This window comes from Pelobates fuscus, chromosome 4 (assembly GCF_036172605.1).
Source record: "Pelobates fuscus isolate aPelFus1 chromosome 4, aPelFus1.pri, whole genome shotgun sequence".
In the NCBI taxonomy this organism is placed as follows: domain Eukaryota; kingdom Metazoa; phylum Chordata; class Amphibia; order Anura; family Pelobatidae; genus Pelobates; species Pelobates fuscus.
The window spans coordinates 317,202,191-317,226,558 of NC_086320.1; the positions used below are offsets into that span (position 1 = coordinate 317,202,191).

The 24,368-nt window shown below is 37.8% G+C and overlaps 1 protein-coding gene across 2 annotated transcripts in view; it reads right to left on the bottom strand.

Annotated features, from left to right (window-relative positions):
- The window catches only part of CREB5 (cAMP responsive element binding protein 5), a 338,119-nt gene that overhangs the window by 81,836 nt on the left and 231,915 nt on the right, over window positions 1-24,368 (bottom strand). For both annotated transcript variants that reach the window (XM_063452336.1, XM_063452335.1), the window contains 2 exons: window positions 18,864-18,990; window positions 7,243-7,341 (listed from right to left, as the gene is read on the bottom strand). In XM_063452336.1, the coding sequence (XP_063308406.1) occupies window positions 7,243-7,341; window positions 18,864-18,990 (226 nt within the window). The remainder of the gene's footprint in view (window positions 1-7,242; window positions 7,342-18,863; window positions 18,991-24,368) is intronic.

A 24,368-nucleotide genomic window follows, 5' to 3' on the forward strand; every position in this document is an offset into this window, starting at 1 on the left:
TTTGTAAGTTTAATGTCTCCGTTCAAATTTGGGGTTTTAGTTTGTTCTAAAAGTTACACAACTATAGAATATTAGTTTGTTTGGGTTTGTAAGAAATTATGAAATTAAGAGATAGATGAATATATAGAGGATGCATAAAACTGAAATTTAATATGGGAAAATATTACCAGCGAGAGGTTGTGGGACTTCATAAACCAAGACCAAAGGTCAAGTTGCTCATTAGGATGTCACAAGAATGCAAAGAATATTATTTTCAATAATGCATACTTCACCGTTAAGTATCTTTTACGTTACAAGATTTATTTTCAATGACTTTATTTAACTTTGGACCAATCCTGCAGCCTGTGCAATATAACACACTTTAGGGAAATTCTAAAAAAAAACAACTAATTACCGTATATGTGTTTTTTAAAAACATTTTTTATGCATACAGAATAACATTCTTTCTTTTCTTTTATTATACATACATTAGAGAAATTCCTAGGAGATGTTACTGTTATGGGTTTGGGTTAGAATTACGATTGTGAACATTATATAAGTGATGAAGGAAAAGAATACTGATGGAATTCTAATTATTAATTAAACGGTAAGCCAAGATCATTATATATTTTAGTTAATGAACCTGAATAACAAGCCAGACACTTTCATACATACTATTTATATTTTAGTTTATTTTATGTGCTACAAAATAACTGAAAATGTTCTGCAGGTATTGAAATATGTTTAAGAGGAAACTTCTGCCAAATTGGCAAGCAGTTAATAATGCAAAGAATTAAAATGCACATGGTGTGTAATTTATGCACCCTCCAATTCATTACAACCCTCCCCCCCAAAAAAATAAATAAAAGGCAGACCATCAACATCAGGAGACCAGGTGTAAGGGAAACAGTATGATCTTAGGACAGGAGACAGGTAATGTAAGTGTGTATCAGTGAGTGAAAAAATATTTGTGATACACTAGTGAAAAAAATAAAATGTATATTTTTGCTTCAGAAGATTAAAACTCTATCCCGAGGTGTAAGCCTGTTTTAAAGTAATATATAGTTGTGATCAAAGACATACTAGGGGGAAAGTCAGCTGGAGTGTACCATAACTGATGGAGAGGTTAGCATGTAACAGAGGGCTCACTTAAAGGAAATCATTTATAGTTACTTGTATAGTACTTTATCTTGGGTCATGAGTAATAGCTACGGTTCTGTTTTTATGCTGTGTCATTTCACCTATTTTGTCAATAAAAAAGTTAAACAAATAAAGAAAGAAATAATCATAGCAAAAATCAAGCACATATAAATATGTAAAAATTAACCAAAGATGAAAAAAACCTTACATTTAAAAAAATAAAAATCCACACTCAAAAATATCGCAATGTACGTAGTTGCTATTGTATGGATCTTTAGAGGGAGAAGTCTGGGGAGATTAGAAGTATCATGAGATTTTAGGTACCGGTAATGTTAAAATTGACTAGTGACACACAGTTTTATACTCTTCACTGTAGCTTCCCCAAATTAGTTCAAATATAAATTAATAAAAAGCATTAAATCATTTTATAATTTCAAGAACTCACAACATACTGGTCAAGTTATATGAACTACAGCACTACAAATCCAGTTCACAACTGTCAGAAACATAAAATGAACCGTTTTATTTTAATTTTAATTTTAAATGATTTTGAAAGAACATCTGTCAAGAAAATGTCAAATATCACCACTTATAAAGCAATAAAATTATTTTTCTGTTTTTAAGTGCTGAGGGAGTATTTAAGCTCACAGTTTCTTACTTTCCAAACCCTTTTTTAATTTAATTTGTTTTGTTTTTTTACATTTCCATATTGTCTCTGAATACTATAGCATTCAAATCTTTCAACGTTTTTAAATATAACCTTTTATTTCCTCAATTAGCATTTCATTTTGATGGTATTAAATTATTATCCAAATGAACGGTTTTCCTTACAGGCCTGTGTTTTTATACATTATCTGGGAAATGAACGCAATTAGAAAATATTATTGTAAAAAATGAACAGTGTATGGAAAAAAAATGCAATAATGAACATTCCATCCAATTTTCCTTTTTTTGTGCTTTGACCACCAAAAATCATTATAGAGGGCTATATAGAACCCAGCCAAAACTGAGAAAAAAAATCGTAAAATGAACTGTGTGTGAAAAAAGCCAGAGAGAATAGAGAGCTTTGGCAAGATGACAACTAACCTGTAAAATTTAGACCAAAAGAGCAGAGTTGTGAAAAAACGTCAGTTTGGCTGAATTGAGAATAGTTTAGTCTATACATTCAAGGTAGCGTCTACCTATTCACAACTGTGTTCAGTGAATAAACCACCATACTGGCACTGACGAGGTAAGAGTCACAGAAATGTGAAAAATATGTATGACAAGATTAAAATGGAACAAAATGATACATTAGAGCAGGGACGGCTAACCCGGACACTTCATACATTTGTGCAATTGCATAAAGAATGTGTGAAGGGTTTATTTATTTATTTATTTATTTTTTTAAATTCTTTATTTTTCTTGTGCATGTAAAGACATTTAACATTTTGTCTTGCGATGCCACAACAGCATTAGCAAGCCGATTAAGAACAGTAGGTTTAACATGGCATGCGATTTGACAGCACATTTTTATATTAATATCAGGCTAGAGCCGGAACAGTTATGTCAAGATAAGAAATACGATTTAAACTAAAGGTTATGATATTTCAAGCTTAGTTCCACGAGTGGTTAATTTAAGCATTTGCATCCGATTTATAATACAAGCTAAATACCAGCTGAGAAATGGCGTCTATTGTACTGGTTCTCGTGGTTTGTAGGCATAACAGCGTTAAACACCACAACAGTGTACATAGGGGTATACAGGTTAGAGACTGTGGCATGGGTATAATCAAAGCAGGTAAGAACCGCTGGCTTTTTATCTCTATTATTCTAGTATACAAGGCAGAGATCTGGTTAACGTTGGGACCTAAAAAGCAGAGCGAGTGCTAAACAAGGAGAACATATCAGGCAGACGCTTTTTGCATGCGTATAAGGGGCCCAGTTAGGCTGGCATCAGTGGGTAAGGTGTGGAAGTCCCATCAGTGACAGTTAGTGCTTAAAGTTTGACCCCTTATGGTACGGCTGTACTCAGCGAGATTGTGTTCAACCTATGCCCGCAGATGGGAATCGAAAGTCCTGTGTTTTGAGGGCTAGGGAGGCTGCAGCACTCTGGTGGTTCCGTTGGGTATCCCTCCCGCCCCAGGCCGGCTTGCTGGTCTGCTTCCTCTCACCACAGACATGGGGTTTTTTGGGGTTCCGGCCCTTCCTTGCTAGGGGCAAGCGGGGAGTCTTGGTGGTAAACTGCCGCTGATTGCAGGCGATCCTCCGCCGGTGTGGGTGATGCCTTGGGGCTCTGCCCCTGGTGGCCCTCGGCCTGGGTGATCTCCTGCCAGGAGGTTTGTATGCTGGAGAGGCATGGGTGATCAGAGGGGGTCCACTCACCGCCCGGCTTTCAACCTTGTTGTCCTCTCGGCGTTGGGGAGCTGCAGCAGTTTGGCATGCGGCCAGCGCGGCCCAGAAGCGGTCAAAGATCTCATCCAGTCTCCTCTGCGTTATCTGCTCGGGAGTGAGAGGTGCCGTCTCAGGGCGCTGGGTGTCCGGTTCCCGCTGTTTGTTCGGAGCCGCCATTTTATGTGCATCTGCTGGGCTGTAGATTAGTGGGGTAGGTGGGTGAGAGACTCTGTTGTGTGGGACACGAGCCAGGGTGGACCGGGATGACCCCCGCCGGTCAATAGGGGGGGGGAACAGGGCTGAGAGGCAAACTAGGGAGGGCACAGTGTCGGTCTCTCAGAGCGGGGGATCGGCCGCTCCACCCGTCCGGTGACCTTGCTAGGCCTCACTCCCACCAGCTCCGTCGGATGTGCCGTGCACCCGCAGGCAGTAAACCCGGGATCCTCGGCTAGCCCCAGAAGCAGGTAGGTCCTGATGTGTGGCTTTTTTGGCTGGCTGGGTAGCTATAATCAGGCTGAATTACAGGGTTTGAGCTCAGAGCTCTCATGAGGCACATCCAGCCGCCATGCTGTCCAGGCCCCGCCCCCCCGTGAAGGGTTTATTTATTAACCCCTTAAGAACACAACATCTGAAATAAAAGGGAATCATGACGAATATTTCCGTCATGTGTCCATAAGGGATTAATTATGAAGCAAGGCGGATCTGACTACTCATGTATGGGTGTGCATTCCAAAAACAAACTTGATAACCCGTCCCTAAATCTCCCTTGACTGCTCTACAACACTATCTCTTAACACATGCAGTTACCACCTCTCGTTATCTCACACTTTGCCCCAAATGGCCATTGTTTCCTTTCTTCTTCATCACTTTGTCACCAATTTACCTTCTCCCTATCCAGCACTACCAACTTACTTCCCACCACAGAGGCACCTCTTGCCACCTCCAAAGCCATCAATTAATTCCTATCAAAGTGCAGCCAGTTAATTTCCCTCTCCACCTGGCGCCATTATTATTAAATACTTAGGAACAAGGACTGAGCATGCAATCGTCCTTAAATATGTGAGTTGGGGGGAGGGGTGGGAGGGGGAAGCTTGCATCCCCTGTCTATATAGCGTATGCTGCTATCCCAGTGAGTTGATGAAGAAGACTATTTGCCTACCCTATATGCTGTTTCCAGTAACGCAGGGATCGTGGTCGATTTTCTAATTGCATGCCCCTCTAATTATATGGATTTCTGTGAACTGCAATATTGATAATTTGCTGTATTTTGCAGCTGTATGTTATGTTACAGCAACAGCAGTATTCTTTTTCTGACCAATTTTCAATCTTAGACAGCTATCCACATTTTTTTATAGTGGTATCTTTTTTAGTTATGTAAAACTTGGAAGAGTTCATACAAATGTTTAAGCAGTGATAACATATATAAACGGTTATATCTTTCTATTTTTCTATTTGTGATTTTTTTTTTCAAAGTATGCTGACAGCTAGCAGCTCAGAGTAACAATAGCCATCAATTGTTTTAATGTATTTTTTTCTTCGATTTATGTTTGCCACGTGTACCTCTAATATACAGCATATTGTACTTTGAACTTGGGCTCTCAGAGCTGTCTAATTATTTTGGCACTGACATTAAAAGGTAATGGTAATCGTATCTTAAAAAAGTAATACGTCCCTGGTTTTAACAGGTCATATTAAATTTGGCAAAGTTGTTTGTGAACTATATTTCTATAGAGTTGCCCACAAACATCTGCTTAGCCATCACTGCTATAATGTCTCATGACTGATGGAGGTTTTAAACTGATGATCAACAAACACAAGGTAGAGATCCTTTATACACTTTGACAGCGTCAACTTGTCCGACGTAAAGAGTTCACTATCATAAACTATATATTTATTTAATTTTAGAATAAAATAAGTAATTGTCGTCTGTGAACAAACCTATAGGAATTAAATAGATCTAAGCAAGAATATAATTAACACTGACACCATTGTCGTATTGAACTTAAATAACCCTTATGGAGATAGAAAGTAAACCTATAGAAACATTTTAACATGCTGACCTAAAATAGCTTACGTGAACTCAATTACTACAATTACTGCAGTTTTTAAAACCGCCCCTCACAATTTATCAATTACACTGCCACATCTGTGCGTCCAGCCATTTGATTTCTATGACAATATAAAAATATTTCCCCTCGGCCTGCACTGAATCAAAAACTGTGAATATTATGCACATCTGTTTATGACATCTTTCCCGTCAAACTAGCATTGTGCACTTTACACAAAAGGCATGTGCGACTGTGTATCCAAGTTACTCGCTGATTATTGCTGACAACCTTTCAACAATTCCTCAGTATACAAATACAGTCATGGAAACACACTACTTAGCTTACACTAATTTTATATTTCTGCTTCCTCAATACAGAAACATTGAATTTTAAAATGGAAATCAAATGTGATGGGGTTATTCTGTAAACATTTACAATTAACACACAAATAGAAACGAACAATTTTTTTTTTTTAAATAAAAATATATATAGAAAAGCTAAAAAAGAATATTACATCACCTAAACAAAAGCAATTAATAAAATAAAAATAGAGGTAGATAAACATTACAACATATTCTTGAAACAATAATGAGACTAGTATGTAGCCATTCCCATCCCGTTTATAAACTAATCTCTTACTAGTATTGGAATTTTTAATAAATAAACCCTCCTCTGTATACAATATATCTGGATTTCTCAAGGACCAACATCAACTAGAACAGGGTAGGGCGTTCCAATATCAAATTCCGTGAGCACTGTAGATAGACATTAGATTTTGGCAGGTTTACACAAAGGTATTAATACAGATTTGTTTTCGTATTGACCATCATTCTAACTCAGCTGTATGAATTTCACCAAAAGAAGAAAGGCGCACAGCTGGTAATTGGACTAGTGACTGTGATGTTTGAACATGTACTCAGTTGGCATGGACTAATGGAGTTATCTCAATATTCTAATTTGTTTTACAAATTTTGACACAATCATCTCCTGGAAAATTAAAAAGTCAATCTTAAGACACAATACCTAACCCTCAAAATTCTCCACTGGGCTAGTGCAGGTATGGCATAAAGGTAGAACCCCAGCTATTGAACAATTACATAGGTAAAAGCTTGTTCTAGTATGGACTACAGAGGTATTAAGGGATGGGATGGATAGTTGCTCTGGGGAACAGGCTGCATGTTGTGGGAATATTTAGCCTGAGAAATGGAAATTGTATTGAAATGGAAGGTATGATATCTTACTGAGTCAGAGATGGAGAACATGGTTAGGTGAGCAGTTCAGTAGGTGGAGCTTACAGGGAAGAGGAGGAGACAAACACCCCACCACCTACCACTGACTCCCATGATGCTTTGCCAGCCTTAAGGTGCCAGATGAATTGCATGAGTGCACACATTTCATAGTGTCATTAGTGTTAAGGTACTGGGAAAGAGCTAAACAGACTGGACACGCTTTGTGGTACTAGCAAGGAACAGTGGGTATATAACATGCTGTGTTACTGTCAATTTTATTTCTATTTACTCTTCTTGGTAAATGTGATTTGAGGCAGACTGAAAATTGCCTGCCAGTGCCCACATAAAATTATAATGAACATAAACTGGAGTGTAAATATTGTGGTCAATGGCCGCTTTGAGAGCTTTCCATAAGCACCACTAACCTTAAGGCTCTAATTCAAGCAAGTGATAACAGCATTCAGTGTTCTTACCATTTTGGCTTCTGAGTGCATTGGAGGGACTTGAGGGTTGTTTAGGTTTGGGCCCTGCATCCCCATGATATTGGAGCTCATTGACATCTGTCTTTCCATCTGTGTGGGATATGAGAACAACTGTGACAAATACGAATGGGAGCCATGTTACAACACCTAGAGGGAAACAGTCAGGGGCATCCAATTTAGGAAGTTATACATTTGCTTTTTAATAAAACAAATGAATATACATGCATACTGATTGCCCTGATGTACATGAAGACCTGCAGCATGCATTTATCATTTCTGTCAGGGAGCAATACACTTAGAAAGGTTTATTCACTAAATAATGCATTGCTAAGTTCAAATACCATACGGTAGAGTGGGTTATTTGTCCTTCTTTATATAAGATGATGAAAAATTTTTGTTTCAACATAAATCATTGTTTAGTGAATAGACCACATAAGATTCGGGGAAGCTCTTCCTGCTGATTGTACTCTGCAAAAATATGTATTTTCCTATAATTCTATGAGGCATCACGCGTAACATTTATTTGATATGTTTGTTATTAAATATGTTATATTGGTTGGTTTATTTAAAACACAGCTTCATTCCAGTTTCATTTTATTTCTGTATGTGTGCTTTTTTTATATCCAATTTAATTATGACAAAACATAGAGCCAGGGCGGAGAGCATGGAAGATTGCAACCAGGGACAAGAGAGCAGAGGGGGTGAAAGACAAAAATGGGAGGAAACAAACAAATTGCAGAGGGGGAAAAGGGAGGGAGATGATTACATTTATCATTATGAAGGAAAGGAGTGGGGGGAGGATGGAAGATATGGCACGAAAAGAAGAGCTGGTTCACAAATGCATTTTAAACACGGAGAATGTTTTGGGTTCCTTTTGACTTTATAAAGGACATTTTTCAGAATGTGATGATAGCTAGTGCATAAACCAGAACTACCAAAAGTATAAAGATGCAATAATTTTATATATTAAATCACAGCAGTAGCAGTGCTGCTTAGTGATACAGTCATACAAGCTGCACATTACTGTGAGCTTTTTTGTTTGTTTCTATTACATTCACACATTCTAAATAGTATTGCGAGTTTCATTAAGTGTAGGCTGTAGTAGTGCCAGCTGTGATAAAAGCACTCAGAGCCGTGATCCCCGAGTTGGGAGAGTGGCCTCAGCAGATTCTAGGTTGGACATCTGAGATCGCTGTCCAGAAGAGTGCAGTTCTAGGAACAGCAAAGACACTGCACAGAACTCTCAGATTCCAAGACTTTTGGTAGGGGACCCGAGAATGAGGAATATACACATAAACACACAAACAAAAATGAATACATATTTTTTATTTTTTTTATATCTATCTATATAGATCTCTCTCTCTCTCTCTCTCTCTATATATATATATATATATATATATATATATATATATATATATATATATATATATTTATATATATATATACACACACACACCACCCAGGAGGGGGCTAGAAAACATTTTTTTTTATATATATGTAATACACTGTTCATGAGTAATTGCTTTTCTAAAAGCATATTTTAGACAACATGGATATTTTATGGCTTGTTTTCAAGAATAAAACATCTGCCTGTACATTCTCAGCAAAGTGATTAAAATATGAAGGTTTGTGATACATGTGAGCATTAGCACAGAGCAAAGTGCGGCCAGAATCATAGTAGACGGAGTTCCCTGGGGACAGTCGGGGAGATCATATTTCAGAATTGCCTGGTTTACTAAAGTGACAAGAGGAGTGGGTTTTATTTTACCCTTTATCAGAAATTAAAGCCAAAAGCTAAAGGCAATCCTCCATAAACTCAGTCTTATAAACAGATACTTTATTAAAAGTATTTTTTGTCATGCTCAACTGATCTGGATACAATATTTGTAAAAAAAAAAAAACAATTAATTATTTTGTACTTTTTTTATTCTAATATTCAATTTTGTTTTGTTTCTGTTTTCTTTTTCGTTCTATGTCCTTGGATGTATATGTATGCTGGTGTTGATAAACAGGCATACGTGTGGTATAGTATAGTGCCGGTGTTGATAAACATGCATGTTTGTGATATAGTATAGGGCTGGTGTTGATAAACAGGCATGCTTGTGGTATAGTATAGTGCTGGTGTTGATAAACATGCATGCTTGTGATATAGTATAGTGCTGGTGTTGATAAACATGCATGCTTGTTATATAGTATAGTGATGGTGTTGATAAACATGCATGCTTGTGGTATAGTATAGTGCTGGTGTTGATAAACAGGCATGCTTGTGATATAGTATAGTGCTGGTGTTGATAAACATGCATGCTTGTGATATAGTATAGTGCTGGTGTTGATAAACATGCATGCTTGTTATATAGTATAGTGATGGTGTTGATAAACATGCATGCTTGTGATATAGTATAGTGCTGGTGTTGATAAACATGCACGCTAGTAATATAGTATAGGGCTGGTGTTGATATACATGCATGCTTGTGATATAGTATAGTGCCGGTGTTGATAAACATGCACGCTAGTAATATAGTATAGGGCTGGTGTTGATATACATGCATGCTTGTGATATAGTATAGTGCTGGTGTTGATAAACAGGCATGCTTGTGATATAGTATAGTGCCGGTGTTGATAAACATGCATGCTTGTGATATAGTATAGTGCCGGTGTTGATAAACATGCACGCTAGTAATATAGTATAGGGCTGGTGTTGATATACATGCATGCTTGTGATATAGTATAGTGCCGGTGTTGATAAACATGCATGCTTGTGATATAGTATAGTGCCGGTGTTGATAAACATGCACGCTAGTAATATAGTATAGGGCTGGTGTTGATAAACATGCATGCTTGTGATATAGTATAGGGCTGGTGTTGATAAACAGGCATGCTTATGATATAGTATAGTGCTGGTGTTGATAAATAGGCATGCTTGTGATATAGTATAGTGCTGGTGTTGATAAACATGCATGCTTGTGATATAGTATAGTGCTGGTTTTGATATACATGCATGCTTGTGATATAGCATAGGGCTGGTGTTGATAAACAGGCATGCTTGTGATATAGTATAGTGCTGGTGTTGATAAACATGCATGCTTGTGATATAGCATAGGGCTGGTGTTGATAAACATGCATGCTTGTGATATAGTATAGTGCCGGTGTTGATAAACATGCATGCTTGTGATATAGTATACTGCTGGTGTTGATGAACAGGCATGCTTGTGATATAGTATACTGCTGGTGTTGATAAACATGCATGCTTGTGATATAGTATAGGGCTGGTGTTGATAAACATGCATGCTTGTGATATAGCATAGTGCCGGTGTTGATAAACATGCATGCTTGTGATATAGTATAGTGCCGGTGTTGATAAACATGCATGCTTGTGATATAGTATACTGCTGGTGTTGATAAACAGGCATGCTTGTGATATAGTATACTGCTGGTGTTGATAAACATGCATGCTTGTGATATAGTATAGGGCTGGTGTTGATAAGCATGCATGCTTGTGATATAGCATAGTGCCGGTGTTGATAAACATGCATGCTTGTGATATAGTATAGTGCTGGTGTTGATAAACAGGCATGCTTGTGATATAGTATACTGCTGGTGTTGATAAACATGCATGCTTGTGATATAGTATAGGGCTGGTGTTGATAAACATGCACGCTAGTGATATAGTATAGTGCTGGAGTTTAAACAGGCATGCTTGTGATATAGAATAGTGCTGGTGTTGATAAACAGGCATGCTTGTGGTATAGTATAGGGCTGGTGTTGATAAACATGCATGTTTGTTATATAGTATAGTGCTGGTGTTGATAAACATGCATGCTTGTGATATAGTATAGTGCTGGTGTTGATAAACAGGCATGCTTGTGATATAGTATAGTGCCGGTGTTGATAAACATGCATGCTTGTTATATAGTATAGTGCTGGTGTTGATAAACAGGCATGCTTGTGATATAGTATAGTGCTGGTGTTGATAAACATGCATGCTTGTTATATAGTATAGTGCTGGTGTTGATAAACATGCATGCTTGTGATATAGTATAGTGCTGGTGTTGATAAACAGGCATGCTTGTGATATAGTATAGGGCTGGTGTTGATAAACAGGCATGCTTGTGATATAGCATAGGGCTGGTGTTGATAAACAGGCATGCTTGTGATATAGCATAGGGCTGGTGTTGATAAACATGCATGCTTGTGATATAGTATAGTGCTGGTGTTGATAAACATGCACGCTGGTGATATAGGCCTGTCAGTTTGCCTACATACATCTGCAATATGGAATTTGATAGCTCTGCTAGAGGTCACGTTAGTTCTGATTTGAATGAGGTTAGTTTCGAGGGGAAATCACTGCATATTTTAAAAGTGCAAAAACACAGAAGGGGTATGATAAAGGAACTGATATAAAAAAATGAAGCTCTCTCAAATCTCTAGACGATGTTTCCTATTTTCAATTTGCATTCTACAAATATTTGCTGTACCACAAAAACTCAGCACCCTGTTCCGGTAATATTTAAAAATGGCTAGACAATGGATTTAATATATAGCCAGTGGAGAATAGAAACCAAAGTGACTATTCACTAAACGCTATAATCAAAAGCAGAGTTCAAAATTTAGGCAGGAAAAAACAATCAGCTGTAGTCATAATTTGTCAATTCAAAAAGTTTAGCCATGTTAATCCTGCTCAGATCTGAAATTATGAAAAAAACACAAAAAAACTACAAATTGTTTAAAATGCTCTATGTTAGTGGACAAAATGTTGCCAGTATTTTCATATAGTTCTATGAGGTATCACGTGTAACATTTATTTGATATGTTTGTTATTAAATATGTTATATCTGCAGGCATATTTAAAACACAGCTTCTATCTATGATAGTGTGTAACCTAATTCTGATGACAGAGATCCAGTAAATGTTCTGCTATTCACAAAGCATAGTGTGGAACCTCCACAGCCAGCACTAGAATATTTCACTGTTTAGAAATAGACATTATAGGACTGCTTATAAATTGTCTAGTTCTTGTACCAGAAATGTTATGCAAATCTTGGTAGTGATTACTCAATCATGCAAATAGAGGATCTCTATTTATTTATGGATCTAGTCCAAAACTGAGTGTTAGATTTGCAGACCTAAAAACCCACAATACATGTATTATCATAGTGTGATAATCTTTTGTAGATACAAAATGAATGTTAAATGTTATAAAAGCAAAATGTGCTTAATAAGATTTTTATTAAACATGTGTCCGATTCATACCTCTCAAAAATGGACGGATAGGTCAGCGTCCAAGGGGGCATCACCAGTGACACATCTTGCATCACTGGTGATACTCATGTTGGGTTTGCATGCCCAGGAAGTGGGAATACGTGCTCAGTGATGGAGCAAACATGGCAGGATGGCAGACAGCCTATAAATCAGGACCAAGGGGAGAGCACTGTGGAAGAACTCACTACATAGTCCCAGTGTCCTCTGCACAGCGCAAGCACGTCTAATGTCATGTTCACACTGTGCTGCCCGTAAACAATTTCCTGGTGTCCCCTGCAATCCACCAAGAAATATCCTAGTGGGCTGGCTGGATCACTCAAGTCATATTTTTGATTCACTCATATCTGCATTATTTGGCCACTGTACATCCTTACACCCTCACACTGGCCAAGAGGTATTGTATTCTGATTTAATTAAGACTATACATTTCTACCCCATACTACCACATGTACTTCTCGAAAACAATTCATATTAATGGGATGCAATATGTTAAACATTACCACATTTTTATGAATTTTTAGAATAGATCATGCATAAATATAGCTGATCAAATGGACTTCAAAATAAATGAAAATAAAAAATATGTTTCAAGTCTGTGAAACAAAGACCTACTTATATATATTGGGAGACTACATGGGAAATCTGTAAAACCTTAATATGTATTGAATTTTTTTGTGTGCTTTTAGTCCAAATCAAATTCACCCACGTTAAAGAGACTGAGATGCCAGATTTAATACAGGAAAAATGACAATAACGTTTTTATTGCTTTACTTACAATTGGTTTGTCCCTCTCTTCAATTAAAATAATTGATTTCAATTTAGATTTTACTTTCACAAAAATCTATTTTATTTGTTCTTTTTCCTGCAGTGCACGGAGACATATTTGATATTACTATGTCCCATCCCTGAACTTTGAAAGTTAGACTGAAATCCAGCCTGAAATCCTCCAAGTTTAGACAAGAAGAATCGCTTGTGATCAAATATATGAACCACACATATGGTTATAAGGTGAACGAAAAGACACAAAGACCAATTCATAAAATCAGTGATAGGAAACAGGTAACCCTGTTTCCTATCACCCTGACGGATCTAATGATTTGTTTTATTCATTTATTACTGGCATTTATAATGCACCAATACAAAAGATAAAGAGGGCCATACCCATGAGCTGAGTACAAAGTTCCCAGTTACATACCAGTGATCCTCCAATCTAAAGGATATAATTGGGATTTGAGACAAGAGGGAGCAGGGGGATTTTGGAAGTGATAAAGGAAATTTAAGGAAAGATTCAGATACTATGAATGTGTAAAGGGAACAAGGGGGTGATTGAGTGTGAACTTAAGCAGCTGGAAGAGCATGCTATAAATTTGGAAGGAGCCTGAATGATGAACCCTATTACCCTAATCCATAAAGGGTTCAACTTATTGTAACAAGATTTGATCAAACATGTTTTTTGTTAAATGTACCGAAAACCATACATGATGGTACAGGGAAAGAACTTCTCATGAGCATTGACAAGTTACCTGGGAGGTTAACATTAAACTTTCTACATGCACAGCCCCAAAGAACAGGGATACAAAACCCTCTTTAGATGGCACCATACACCAGTACGCCTACAACAAGTGCAAGTTACTACTCAGGGGCGGACTGACAACTCATGGGGCCTCCAGGTAATAGAAAGCTAAAGTATCTCTCTGAGTGCCACATAGATCCACATACTTCACATAAATGTCTACTAAAGGGTGACATTATGCCAAATGCCTATTGTATATACAAAAACAAAATTGGGAAATTACACACTTTGCGCAGGTTGTGAACAATTAAGCTATTAACTTGTGTTAGAGAGTCATACTAACCCAATCTATATCTCATGGATATTGCTACCGTTTATTATATTCTCTTGGCTATTGCAGACTGCACTGGAAATCTCAAGAGACTTATTCTTGTTCAAATATATCCGGAGACTACGTGGGAAATTTGTACCACCTTGGTGGTTTCTGCCAACCACTGTTTCTGTCTATAGTGTGCCTTTTAAATCTAGGCAGATCTTTCATATGGATTTGTTTCATCATTTTACATTTTTATTTTGCTGCACTTGTTTATATAAATATGACTTATTTTGCAGACATTTTGTAAACAACTCAGACCATAGATGTGAGTTCATTGATATTTATGCACGATTACACAACCGTAAAATAAAATTCTCACTTCCCCATCCTGCCTGCTTCAAACGAAACAATTCTCGCATCATGAATTTTTAACCAAATACCTATTGTGTAAAACAAAGTTTTTGAATCTTCATCAAGAGACATGCCCTCACTAACAAATTGTTTCATTTGTATGGCCCTTCCCTCTGCCACTTTTACCAACAGCAAATACATTAGCAGATACTGTTGATCCAAAGTCCTTGCATGTAGTTTGTTTTAACTTTTTTCTGTTTTTGTTTAATTTTTTTAATTTTATCCCCTTCTTATAAAAACAAACTACTATTGTTCACAAAAGCCAGGCTCTTTTGGGTTGGCAGGAGACTTGTCCTTGAATTTGCAAACATACCTCGGCTACCACTATCTGGTCATTTGAAGTTGAATAATAAGCAACTATTGCATCTATTTATATTGCAATGTAAAAAGAATTAAGTCCATATAAGAAAGTTACTCCTCAACCACCTTATAAATATACTGAAATATACAGAAATATACTGGATCCCAGATGTGAATTAAACACCATACGCAACCTTGATATAGGAATACAAATAAGCCCTATGCAACTCCAAAACCAGGGGGTGGTGAGATCCTACACAAAAATCTACAATATCTAGTGCATTCTATTAACTTGGTCAATGAAGGATGCTACATCATATTGGACATAAGTGGTCTAGGCAACGGTAGACAACAAAAAAGCCCATCTGATGTATCCATCATAGTGAACTTAATCGCAGAGCAATGATTGCTTTAGGGGAATTCAGACATTACTCCAGAACCCTCAGTAAATAATTCCTGAGACTTTTGAACCATACTGTAGTTTGTACAAAGACAGGTTCTCAGTGATCCACTGCAGCTGAAGGTATTAGAGACCAATATCCACCTTGCACTTCTTCTACTCATCATTTCTTCTACATAATTTGCTACTTTACATCATCAGATTGACTTCCGCTCTTCGTACAATCAAACAATAAATGAATTATATTATCTACACTAATTAAATTACTCAATTCTCATTAAAAAAAAAAAAAAAACTAATTTTGTATACATTTAATACACAAATAAAAAAATATTTGGTTTATGTTTTCTTAGTTATTTTGGATCACCATATATAAAATTGGTTATGAAGTTCTACCATGTATTAGCCTTGCAGAATATGTCAGCACAGACCAAGCAAGTGGCTTTGATTTAGGACCAGATTCTGCCTTTCTCCCACTATTCTTGCTACTTTGAGCAAATGCACAACAGTGGATTAGTCAACACGTTGCACACCTGTATCTAGTTAATCATTTGTTAGCTTTCTGTGTGTTGGGTAATCTGTGCAAGCATGGCCATCTGACAGGTAGGTTTTTTTTTTTTTTTTTTTAAACTAAACATGTAATTATGGAGGATTGGCAAAAGAATTGCAAAAATAAGGCCAAAAAATGGGCTTACATAATAGCCGACTTAGTTTTTTTATTCGGCTACTGTGGCCTAATATTCACAATTCATTAATCAATCCGCTGCAATTCTTAGTTTAGCGAATAAACACCCTTACCTATAAAGCTTTAAACAAATCTACCCCCTTTACATTCTTCACTAATTTGTAGGTACTCTTCGGTTTCTCTGCTCAGCCGGATCTTCTCCTGTCTACTGCAATAATACTTTCCTAACTCATGCTTGCAGGACTTCTCACAGGCAACTTCTTTCCTTAGAAACAGCCTGCCCACCACTATCAGACTCTCCTCTAGTCTTCAATCATTTAAAGGGAAACTATAGTGCCAGGAAAACAAACTCGTTTTACTGGCACTATAGATTTCCCCTCTGTCAAGGCCCCTCCAGCGGCGCTGAAGGAGTTACTAACCCCTTCAGTCACTTACCCCGCTGACGGGGGAGACCTAATGCGCATGCGCTCGCATTAGGATTTCCCCATAGGGAAACATTATTCAATGCTTTCCTAAGGGGAAAATATGACGCTGAAGCGTCAGATAACGGACCAAAAGTCCGTTTCAATTCCGGAAGTTCCTCTAGTCCCTTTATAAAAACTGCAATAATTACCACTGCAGTGTTAAGGGTGATGGGAGTTTGCACCCAGACCACTTCAATGAGCTGAAGGATGTTTAATTTGGTTTAAGGACATTACTCACAAAGAAAGGTTGATCAGGCACATACAAGTGGTGTTTAGGTAGATTTTTATTTGAAAACCATAAAACATTCAAACATTTTGGCTCCCACAGGAGCTTTTATCAAGCTGGTCAAACTGGTCTGGGGGCACTACGGATGGAAATTTTAGTTAGTGCCACTACACTTTATGTATATTTATAAGGACACATTACTGTTAATATTAATTCTGTGGAGCTATTTTATGCACTCAGATATACCAATAATATGTGGCTCCTAGAAAAGAGGTGATTAGGACAGAAATAGGGATTGTTCCTCCTAAGTAGGCATAGTTAAGAGGTATGATACCCTAAAGTTTGATCCACAGCTGTTGTAGAAATACATCTCTTACAATGTATTTTTAGTAGTGATGTCCCGAACAGTTCGCCAGGAACCGTTCGCTGGCGAACACGCGCGATGTTCAGTCCGCCCCCTATTCGTCATCATTGAGTAAACTTTAACCCTGTACCTCACAGTCAGCAGACACAATCCAGCCAATCAGCAGCAGACCCTCCCTCCCAGACCCTCCCACCTCCATGATGAATAGGGGGCGGACCGAACATCGCGTGTGTTCGCGACCGCGCACACGCTATGTTCACCGGCGAACGGTTCCCGGCGAACTGTTCGGGACATCACTAATTCTTAGATTTTAAGAAATGTATTTCTGTAGTTCGGTTGTAGTTCAGTTACTACCTTGTGGTAAACCCCTGTAAACGAGTGACTACTTAAAGGGACACTCCAGGCACCCAGACCACTTCTGCCCATTGGAGTGGTCTGGGTGCCAACTCCCACTACCCTTAACCCTGCAAGTGTAATTATTGCAGTTTTTATAAACTGCAATAATTACCTTGCAGGGTTAAGTCCTCCTCTAGTGGCTGTCTAAGTGGCATTGTATAATGCTTTCCTATGGGGAGATCTAATGTGCGTGCGCGGCCTTTGCCACGCATGGGCATTAAGTCTCTCCCCGCTGACAGGAGAGAAGACGGAGCCTGACCCAGCACCGAGGGACATCGGCGCTGTACTCCGGTAAGTTACTGAAGGGGTTTTAACCCCTTCAGCAACTTGGGATGGGGGGTGGGAGGGAGAATGGCACTAGAGGGTCCTGCAGTGCCAGGAAAATAAATATGTTTTCCTGGCATTGGAGAATCCTTTTAATAGATATAATCTCTCCAAGCATTGACTGCAGGGCAGTCACTCTGGTAAGGAACTCACTTACATCTGCTTGTTCTTTACATTCTGGTTGGGGAGATAGAAAAATATCCTGAGTGCACCCTTACCAGTTGTACAGCCATCCCCAGTTCCACTTCTGTGCATCAGCTTTGGAAGGATGATATGTTATATCAGTTCCTTCAAGTGCTCTAAGGATTCCTCACTTGAGTGAAAATGACAGCAGCCCGCTGTACGGGTGCAACCTGTTCTCACTAGACCCCAGGGAAATCAAATTAAATGGTAGACAAACATGAGGGTGGCTAAAAACTGCATGTATTTTAATATTTCTGTGTTAGTTTGTCTGTATGTGAGTGAATCTGTGAGTGTCTTTGTAACTGACAGTGTATCTTTGTGTATATGGAACTGTGTTTGTGTATGTGTCTAGCATTGTGTTTCTTTGCTTGAGTTTGTGTATCTGGCAGTTTACATATGAGTGTCTGTATCTGTGTGTCTTTCAGTGTGTAGCCGTATGTGTATGTTTGGCTGTATAAATATGTGTGAGAGTTTATCTGGCAATTTGTACGTGTGTGTATTTGACATTGTGTATCTATGTGTGTGTGTCTAGCAGAGTGTACCTGTGTATGAGTATATGTGTGTCTTTGTGTATTTATGTGTATGTGGCAGTATGCATTTGTATGTGTGAGTTTGTGTGTGTGAGACATATGTGTGCATGTGTGTTGGAATGTATATTGAGTGGGGAATCAGTGATTTTTTGAGGGGCCCCATGAGGTCTTATTGTCTGTATTGTATAAAGTAATTTTTTTGCATTACATAACTGAGGACATTATAAAATGAGCAACTTACAGGCATCAATACTGCAGAGGATCCAGGCATGGTGGGATTAGGGAGGGTACCAGGCATTGAGGCAGGCATGGGCTGTCGCTGTCTGTTATGTAGGTGCAGTAGAGATGAGAGAGAGCCCGGGACAGGCCTAGAGAACAAAGAGAAACATGCTTAGAATCAGAGAGCATAAAAAACAAATTGTGAAGAACTGCACATTCTCTTACATGTCAAACTAACCCTTGAGAGATGTGATATTTTGACCCAGGTTTAGAGAACGACCTTTCCCCCCAATGTACATTCATTCACAATAGGTGTTTGCATATTATCAGAGGACTACATAGGTTATAATAACAGTGCTGTCCTAAGGTCATCAGTGGATAAAAACATATGTGTTAGAATTTCCAGACTACAAAGGACAAAGCCAAAATAAAATCTGATCTTTCACTGCAGTAGGGTTGTGTTCTTTTTTACATTTTAGATATGAAAAAAATAAGAAAAGGCAGTTCACATGTTCCTATGGATGCAATCACATGTATATGTATAAATAGCTTTTTTTGGCTCCTGAATAGGTCCAACATACATCCCAAATTTAAATATGTAAAATTTTACATAGATTTGCTTGGACAACAAAGATATAAGTTTGACACTCCACTGATCTATAGGAATGCAATGTTAAAAATGATACCTTCGAAAAAGTGGGTAATCTGTTTATAATGTTATTTCAGTCATAATTGTTTATCGTGTATGACCATTATTGGCAAATACCAGGAGACTAAAGATCATTACAGCATTTCCTGAAATGTACATACACTAATTACACTGACAAATATATCAACAGGTCACTAATAAATAAATAAAATAACAAAAACCTTAAAATCACAAACACAAAAACACACAAACATTCACAAACAGAATTGTGAATTTTTAACCCTAAAACAAATCTCTGATTGTCTCTTAATATTCGGAGAAGTCTCAACCCAAAACTTGTGAAAGTGCAGTATATATTCCTTTGCAACTGTTTGTTCTTGACAAGACTTCAATTATTTAGACAAAACATATTTTATCAAAAGGCTGGTTGGTTTTTCCACTCAACCTTCTAAGCCCTGTTTTCGTTCCTTAACGTATGGCCAGCATTACTGCTGATCCATTGGGATTCATGTCTTTTTGAAGACACAAAAGGAATAAAAACTGTTTCAAAACCCAGAAGTAGATTATGAGGTGACGCGATGGGGTAACAGTCAGAAGGGGCCCCATCTAATATATTAAAGCCATATACACTTACAGACCGAAATAACAAGCTGACACAGTCTTATATAAACTGTAGTTTCCTAGTTTTATTCTAATTAAGCATTATATGTCAACCTTTGCCAAGCCTACCCCATACTGTGTAATGGGACCCGGACAAGCCTGGCCAGGAGAACTTGTAAAGGGATTTAATACTAGTTGGAAAATAAATTATGGAGCAGTTAGCCAGTAGGTGGGAGTAAAAGTAATGAAATATTAGAAGTATTATATAAAGTGATACTCTAAATGGCTAACTGAGATGACCAGAGTCTGTTCTTTACTCCTAATGAAAATTATTGATTTTAGTAATACTTGCTTGCCTGCCTGCCTGCCTGCCTTGTAGACCCCTGTCCTTGTCCCTAACATACAAAAAAATGGGAACAGAAAGTGACTGGAGATGTTTCATAAATTATCATGGAAGTGTTCTGAAATCGGCCCTTTAATGGTCTTTCTCTGATCCTTCCATCACATAACGGAAAAACAGTGTGAAGGTCTGAAATCGGAGAGGTGCATTTTGCATCACAAACAAGATAACAGGCGCCTATGGTCTGGCCATAATACTTTGAATGAATATAAATACTCAAAGTTAAAGTACTTTATTCTACTAATAGTTTTATTTCTACCTTTCTCTCACTCATAATATAACCATGATGTCCAAGGGGTATTCTAAGATTACACAAAATCGTATAATTATCCCTGGATGTTTAATTATGCTAGTCAAGGGATATACGTATAGAAGTGCACGATTAGGAGCAGATTAGGTGCCTAAAGGGAAAGCCTGTTTAATAAATTGCATGTATGTAATGGAACTAAGGAAATTGAAATGACTTCCGTATGATTTTGTACAGCTTGCCCTCACGTATATTCTCCAGACAATTCTTCAAATCAAGCAAAGGTAGCCTCAAGCACTCAAGCTACAATTGGACTACAATGCACACTACTTTATTAATTGCATGGGCTTGGCTGCCTAAGAATGATGAACTGACACGGTTCCAGGGTTTGATAATGCCTGCTTCAGATGTTTAAATCATGAATTAATGTACCGTACACTCAGCAGTGATAACAGAATCTACAAATCAAATACTGGCTAATAGCACCCACCAGCAGTGGTGAGCTATATTTCTCATAATGCTCAGTCCCCCATTTCTAGAGTTCGACTTTATCTTTTGTAATACAATGATGACAAAAGATCTGTCAGTACTCACGTCTGTAGAACTACAGGCCTTCACTTGGACACTATATGTGGAGGTGAAAGGAGAACACAATTTTATTCAAAGGAACCACAGACATTCACACGCGCGCACGCGCGCACGCACGCACGCACTATCTTTTTCGACAGTCAATTGGAAGACAGAAACAAGCCAACAATACAATTAAAGAGGCTGCTAGCAGACGTCCCTCTTTCCACTTAATTAAACATAGCTTTTTATACAAAACTTTCTCTGTCTGCATTTCCTCATTTTCCCTCCCTTCTGAAATCTATGCAGCGGCACAGGGCAGCTCAGTTAGTTGGCTTCACCAACATCTGCTGACTTGCTCTTACTGGACTGTGTGACCGTTATTGACGTCTGATGTCAATATTAACCCCTTCTGGTTCTTAAGAGAGTGAAAATGCATTACCCATAAAACAATGTTGAGTCCTGAATGTATGATAGAAGCGTTAACATTTACAAACTTTACTCATGATTCTTTCCATGACACTAAGCGCACTGTGTTCCCCTTTTCTATGACTGCTACCCTAGAACAAGACAGCACAACAATTGCATAGAATAATTTTCAGCTACACGGATTACTGATGCACATGCCGTCTTGCAGTATATTCTTTTGGCATTCCATTTATTCACTAAAATGTCACTGTCAGAGGAAATTCTCTTTTCACTTTCTAATATCAAGAAAGAGAAGCAAATCAAGATGCAATGACCTCTGTAAGTAGTTTCCTGATTTATTAGTGTCCACAGGAACTATGCTGGACAACTGTCTGGAAATTAAAGGGTTAACTCGCTCTGCCCCAATCAGAGACCTTTCACAGGCAACTCATGTTAATAGTTGTACAGAATACTCCAATCTCTATCAGCTATTATTATACAGGATATTTTTTTTTTAAACCTGAATGAAATACCAGTGGCAGATGCCAAATTCACATAAAGATGTTAAAATAAAAAAAAAGAAAGGCCCGAAACAATCAGAAAATTCAGGTACTTCTCTAATGCCCGTTTAGATACAATAAATAATACAAATCTAGTTACTTTACTTGGGGGTGCAATTAAGAATGGATGTTGCAATAGTTAAACATTTTTTTTTTTTTTTTAAAGATCAATAAAAACATAGAACAGTGTTCAGATCTTTGATTGACTGCTTCACATACACTGTTTTTTTATTTTTTATTATTTTGTTCTAAGCACAAATGTGTCTAACAGTTATTGTTTCAACATTTGGCAGAGAAATATGAATGTTGTAGTTCAATACAAATTGGAGCAAAAAAACTGCAGATACATCCGCAATGCATATACCAGGCACTTCCTAGGGCAGGGATAGGCAACCTTTGGCACCCCAGATATTGTGGACTACATCTCCCTTGATGCTTTTCCAGCATTGTGGCTATAAGAGCATTATGGGAGTTGTAGTCCAAAACATCTGGAGTGCCGAAGGTTGTCTACCCCTGTCCTAGAGTAAGCTGTTTCAACCATAAACTGCAAGAATTGCGGCATTGAGGTTGCCCTGTGTTGAGGAGCCTTGCTCCAACTTAAGAAAAGGGATAAGGGAACGATTTTCCTCTGTGCTGCAAAACAACTGCAGATGCTTTTTGCAAGTTCACATATGACCACAGGAGGCATCACATACAGTTAAGTTTATACCTACAATGGAATGCCATTCTACTTAGTTACACCTTTTATGTTATTTAGTTAAAAAATTATGGTTGAAAATAACACGTTTTAAGTAAATTGCAGTATTTCAATTATTATGTACCTCCAGACACAGTGCATATTATCAAGTATTAATAATAATAATTATAATAATTTTCAAAAAACATCAGTTAATATCAGGAATATGTGTTAACGTGTTGTGCGGCTAATCTAGTACAAAAATAAATGAGCTTTTCCAGACACATTACATCTACCTTTATACTTTTAAACCATCATTCATTAAGACAGACTATTGAAAGTCCTCTTTCAATTAATATGTCACAGGTAGAATGTCAAACACTCTGGCAGAATGATAGATGCTATAGTATAAGGAACATGGCCCTCTGCTATCAGAAGACATGATATAGTGTCCTGTATAAATTATAAATCAGACAGCTTGACATGTTCTGAGTAAGACGGTAATTGTTGACTTTAACAGTTTGAGCGCTAGAGGATGAACAAAGCATCATGTAATTAGTACTAACTGACCTTGGCCAAATATTCAGCAAAAGTTAAACATTCTTCTCTAATAGTGACTTAAATCAGTATTCGTAACAAGATACACACTTATTAAAGGAACACTCCACATTAAATTATTTTTAATGGGATACTCCTCACTCATAAAGCACTTCAGCAAGTCAAAGTCCTTTATGAGTGTGGAGTGCTCCATTAAGAGGACATTCCACTCCACAATAAATAAATAAATATCACTATTTAGTAGATGTGCCACCAATGCCATCATGCATGCATTTAATGTGCATTTTTACTTTGTGAGTATGTTTAAAAACAGCTTGTAAAGCCTTCAGTTCTCCTGTCTGTATCCTTTGCAATCCCTCCCCTTCTAACCCCGCCCAGACTTGCTGTGGCTGTCCAATCACAGACTTCCAAATTCAGCTCAATGAGAAGTCTTTGCAAGGCAGGTGCTCTGGGCAATTGCTGCCTCTTGAGTGTTTCTCCGCTTAGCTGAATAACTAGGAAAAATGTGTATTTGAATCTTAATGAAATATTCATATTGACTGTGTCGGAATTTTGCTGAAATTCCCACACAGTCAAAAGATATACTGAGACAAGAAGGGACTACTTTGTCTCAGTATTTTTCCTACACCGTACACTTCTAGACACTGGGCAGAGATACCTTTGTCTAGAATTATCAATCTCCCAGCCGTCACCAGCCATGACTGCAGGAAATTGTTTTTGTCTATGGAGTATTCCATGGTCATGCGGAACTCTCCATAGACCTCACTGCTGAATTCAACTAACACAATGATGTGGTGTCGGCACCAAGCAGAAGAAGACCGGCTGGTAGACGATTACGGTGCCCATAAGGGCCTGGTTCAGG